At 64.1% G+C, this 5,090-nt stretch overlaps 1 protein-coding gene across 1 annotated transcript; it reads left to right on the top strand.

The window, feature by feature from the left end:
* Window positions 1-701: 701 nt before the first annotated feature.
* Window positions 702-2,775, top strand: LOC137467260 (serine/threonine-protein kinase pim-1-like; the record flags this gene model as incomplete). The annotated part of the gene is made up of 5 exons (XM_068178767.1): window positions 702-803; window positions 975-1,025; window positions 1,230-1,596; window positions 2,211-2,387; window positions 2,629-2,775. Coding segments are annotated over 5 exons (804 nt in total), but the record flags the coding sequence as incomplete, so codon positions are not given.
* Window positions 2,776-5,090: the final 2,315 nt, after the last annotated feature.

The following is a 5,090-nucleotide window of genomic DNA, read 5'->3' as shown; positions in this document are numbered from 1 at the left end:
GGGGAGCGGGGGGCTGGGCGCGGGGGCGAGCGGGCAACGGAAAAACGGACACGGGGACAAACGGCCCCGGAGCTTCAGTTGCAGCGGCAGCAGCAGCAGCAGCGGCAGCGGCAGCGGCTGCAGCAGCGAAAGCAGATAAAGCAGTGATTTTGTCGCATTCCTCTTGATTCTCCTCTCCCTTTCCCGCTGTCCCCTCCTCTCCCAATCTCTCTCTCCCCATTCCCGGCCGGGCCATGTCCTCAGCCCGCCCCCAGCCCCGGGCGGGTCTGCCCCGGCCCCGTCCCCGTCCCCGGCTGTCCCGCCGGGGTCTCGTCTCCGCCCGGCTCTGGTCGTGCTGGCGGTGGCGCTGCTGGGCGGGCATCAGTGCCTGGGGCTGGGGCGGCACCGCCGCCCTCTGGCTCCGCCTGGCCCGAGCCCGGCCCCGGCCCCGACGTGGGCTCCAGTCCCGGCCCCGGCCCCGGCTCCTCCCGGGCCCCGCGGAGGACACACGCGGCGCGGCCGCTCCCGCCGCCCCCGCTGCGGCTTCCCCGGCCCGAGCTCCGCCGCTCGGCAGCGCGGCCGTCGGCCCCGAGCCGCCGCTGTCCCGTTCCAGGGACAGAACGCCTGGGGAGGGCCGGCCCGGGGCGCTCGGGGGGCGCTCGGGGGCCGCTCCTGGCCCCGGGCCGAGCGCTGACAGCCCCGTCCCGCCCGCAGGGAAGGCGCAGGAGGAGGCCCTGCAGGAGCGGTACCGGCTGGGTTCGCTGCTGGGCAGCGGCGGCTTCGGCAGCGTCTTCGCAGCCACGCGGCTCTCGGACGGCGCCCCGGTGAGCGGCGGGGCCGGCGGCGGGCGCAGGAGAAGGGGGCGGAGGAGGAGGAGGATTAGCAGGAGGAGGAGGGGGAAGGAGGAGGAGGTGGAGGGGGCGGAGGAGGAGGAGGAGGATGGGGCTCGGCGGGGCGGGTGGTGCGCTCAATCCACTGCTCTCCCTTGCTCGCAGGTGGCCATCAAAAGGGTGCCACGGAACCGCGTCCGGCACTGGGGCGAGCTGGTGAGTGAGCGGGGCCAGCAGCAGAAGCCGGGCCGTGCCGGGTGGCGAGGAGCCGGGGCCCGGCAGGGTGGGAGCCGCCGGGAGCCCTGCAGGGAGAGCGGGCATGGGCTGAGCGGGGCATGCAGAGCATCCCGGGCTGGCTGAGGGGTTCCCCAGCCCTGGCACGGCCTCAGCCCCACTGACGGCATCGCGCTCCTCCCGCAGCCCGACGGCACCAGCGCACCCCTGGAGGTCGTGCTGCTGGACAAGGTGTCCTCTGGCTGCACTGGTGTCATTCAGCTCCTGGAGTGGCTTGAGCTCCCTGACAGCGTCGTGCTGGTGCTGGAGCGTCCGGAGCGGTGCCAGGAGCTGTCGGGTTTCCTGGCGGAGCGGAGGTTCCTGCCGGAGGAGGAGGCGCGGGGGCTGTTCCGCCAGGTGCTGGAGGCTGTGCGGCACTGCACCAGCTGCGGGGTCCTGCACAGGGACATCAAGCCTGAGAACATCCTGCTCGACCTGGCCACCGGGCAGCTGAAACTGATTGACTTTGGCTGTGGCGCCTTCCTCCAAGACACAGCCTACACCCAGTTTGCAGGTGAGCTCTGCCTGGGGATGCTCCTGGGCATCTCATGGCCCAGCCGGGGTGCAGCCCCAGGGCTCCCCCTATTGCAGCCAGGATGGGATTAATGCTGGAGCCAAGCTGATTTGGGTGGGGGTGTGAGGGGGGCCAGCTCCAGCCCTGCCGACAGCCTTCAGCACCCACTGTGGCCTGGGCTAAGGCTGGAGCTGAGGCAGCCAGCCTGACAAAAACCCCAGTGGGGGTAGCAGAGAGGGGGGTCTGACCCTGTGCCCTGGATGGTTTGGTGTGCAGGCGAGAAGGGCTTGGACTGCTTTGCTCCCATTGTTTGCCTTGACTGGTTAACATTTTTGGGGGGCCGTGCAGGCAGGGAGTAGAGCGGGCTTTCTCCACCACTGGATGAGTTTTGCTTTTGTGTGTCATGGTTGGGCCTTCCCAGGATTTCTGCTGCCCTCTTCCAACACCAGTGGCTTCTTTTCCAGCCCCAAGTCTGTACACAAGTCCCAGGTGCTGGTGAGAGGGCAGCAGTCACCCTGTGTGCCACTGGGGCAGCCCCCACATGCCATGGGGTGCTGGGGTCAGGCTCTGGGAGCAGCAGCGTCCCCCTGATGAACTCTGTCTGTGTTCCACAGGAACCCTGTCCTACAGCCCACCAGAGTGGATCCACCACCAACGCTACCACGGCGAGGCAGCGACGATCTGGTCCCTGGGCCTCCTGCTGTACCACCTGGTCATGGGGAAGCACCCATTCAGGAGGGGCCAGGAGATCATCTGGGGGCGGATCTTGTTCCCACGACGGCTCTCTCAAGGTGGGTCCTCATCTCTGGCCACGGGGGCAATACCAGTGCTGGGAGACAGCAGCAGCTCATGAGCATCCTGCTCTGGCAGCTGCTGAGGAGGTGGCACATGTCCTGCTCTCCTGCTCTCCTCCAAACACAGAATCCATGGGGAAGTTTAGGCCCAGCTCTGGGCACACCCAGCATGGCCTGGGCATGGGAACAGGGGGGCAACTTCTCCAACTGACTGGTGATTTCTGGTTTGTTTCCCCAGAGTGCCAGGATCTCATTAAGAGGTGTTTGTCCATGCAGCCCTTGGACAGGCCATCCTTAGAGGAGCTTTTCCGTGATCCATGGGTGCAGGGTGGTCTTCTGCCCTAGAAGATGGGAGAGATCCACGTGCACAGTTGGATCCAGGGGCCTGGCAGGTAACAGCTCCACACATGTCCTGGCAATCAGTGGCAAAGCCAACCAGACTGGTTTTGTCCTGCCTGTGTCACTGCCCAGGGGGCATCAGATGGGAACACGCAGCCCTTGTGCTGGAGCTGAGCTGCTCTGCCCAGCACTGCTGGCCACCATCTGAGCTGGTTTTGCTTGTCCTGGTTCCCTGACAGCTGGGGCCCTGGGCAGAACCCTGACAGCCTGGGCTCACCCCAGGGAAGGAGAAGAAGCCCCTGGAGAAGCTGTACCAGGTGGGGCTGCTGCTGCTGGGGACAGTGAGGACGACATCAAAAATGACAACCTCTTCTTCCACCTGGCCACCGGCAGCTGAGGATGATGGACTTTGATTCTGACACCTTCTCCAAAGCCAGGCTCCACAGGGAATTTGCAGGTGAGTCCACACGCAGGGGGATGCTCCCAGATTTGGGCATTGCACAGCCTGGCCAGGAACCAAAGGTTCCCCCTTTGCTGGGCCGGATGCAGCTGATCCTTCAGTCGGCTGCCAGGCTGCTTTTGGCAGGGCTGGGGGGATGGGCTGGGGTGCTGATGAAATGGGAGTGGGCTCCTGGCCCTGCCAACAGCCCCAGCACCCACCGTGCCCCGGGCTGGGGCTGGGGCTGGGGCAGCCAGCCCGACACAAAGAAACCCCCATGGTGGGAGCAGAGGTGGGACTCCAGAACCTGTGCAGGGGCTGCTTTGCTTTGCAGGCAAGGAAGGGCTTGGGCTGCTCCACTGCCCCTGTTTGCTTTGGGGTCACCGTTATTTTGGGGGGCAGTGTAGGGGGGAAGGGAGACAGCCTGGGCTTCCCTCACCTGTGGGTGGGTTTTTCCCTGGCCTGCAGGGGTTGGGCCTTCCTTAGCCCCTGACAGAGATAAGATTTTTGACCTTTTTTCTTGTTCCCCTTTTTGTCTGTAATCTATTTTCAATAATTTGTTGTGTGTTTTTCTAGAGGAAGTGTTCCAGGTGGGGTCCAGTCTGGATGGGGAAGTGCTTGGGAGCAGCTGTTGCGTGGATGGGCCGTGCCCTGGGAGAAGGATGAGGACATCGTTTGGGACCAGCTTTTCTTCCAGCGAGGGATGGCGTGAGGTGGGTCCTGTCTGCTTGGCATGGTGGGATCAGAGCTTTGGGGGGATGGCAGCGAGCACAGGAGCATCCTGCTCTGGGCAGCTGCTGAGGGCTGGATGTGCCATGGCCGGCTGCAGGCTGGGCACATGTCCTGCCCTCCTGCTCTGCTCCCAAAGGCAGCAGGGATGGGCAGCTCTGGGCACAGCTCTGGGCACGGCCAGCATGGCCTGGGCACCGCGGGCAGCTGGGACAAGGGGACAGGAGCCTTCAGCTGACGGGCGCTTTCTGGTTTCTCTCCTTGCAGCCGGGCTCTGCGGGTGCTGAGGCTGCTCTGGGCTCTGCCAGGGCTCTGCTGGAGCTCAGCACCGGGCTGCAATCAGCCAAAGAAGAAATGGGGTGACCTGCAGCACAGACCTGCTTGAGCATTTCAGCATCACAGCTCAAGTTTGCAGAGTGTACACCTCCAAGGGCAAACATGACACCACCCAAAAATTAAACTTGTTCAATAGCTTCTGAAATGAAATCAATCTGGGATGACCCCAAATCACATTTTGCAGCTTGCTCAAGCTGTAGCTCAGCCCTTCTCTGAACTGTTTTCTCCCCCACCTGCCTTTTACTTCCCAACTGCTCCCTCTTTTCCCCCAGTGAGTTCCCAGCCCATGGCAGTCCCCATCACACTGTTGCCTTCCTTGGTGCCCCTCACCATGAGGAAGGCCGAGCCCCAGGCTTAGGGACTCATCCTGTCACTGGCTGAGGAGCAGCAATGTCTCAGAGCTCCAGTGGGATTTTAGTGTCATTCAGAGCTGCTCTCAAGCCCTCAGCTCTCCTCACTGCTGAGTTCCCACTCCCTTTTCCTCGTCCTTGCAGAAGGATGAGCTCAGTGAATCCCCTTGAGCCTCCCCACTCTTCCCAGCCCACGCAACCACCTCAGTTAGGCTGAAGCTGCAGCTTCTCTGTCTCCTGTGGCACACCAGTCCAGTCCCCTGTGCGGGGAGCCCCAGCCCCAGAGCACAGCACTCAGCAGTGCACTCCGGGCTGGAGCAGCTCCCTGCCAGCCCCAGCCCAGGGACCCCTCCAGCCCCGGGGCTTGGGGCACCGTCAGCACCCGCTGCTCCAGCCACCGCTTCTGCTGGCCCTGACAGCAACACTCAAAGTGGGGCTGATCCCGAGGGAGCAGCAGCAGGGCCTGGATCTGATCCCTGACTCTGGGGCAGGGCTGGACAAATGACC

Source organism: Anomalospiza imberbis, unplaced genomic scaffold (genome assembly GCF_031753505.1).
Source record: "Anomalospiza imberbis isolate Cuckoo-Finch-1a 21T00152 unplaced genomic scaffold, ASM3175350v1 scaffold_55, whole genome shotgun sequence".
Lineage (NCBI taxonomy): Eukaryota > Metazoa > Chordata > Aves > Passeriformes > Viduidae > Anomalospiza > Anomalospiza imberbis.
This window is presented reverse-complemented; position numbering and strand designations above follow the sequence as displayed.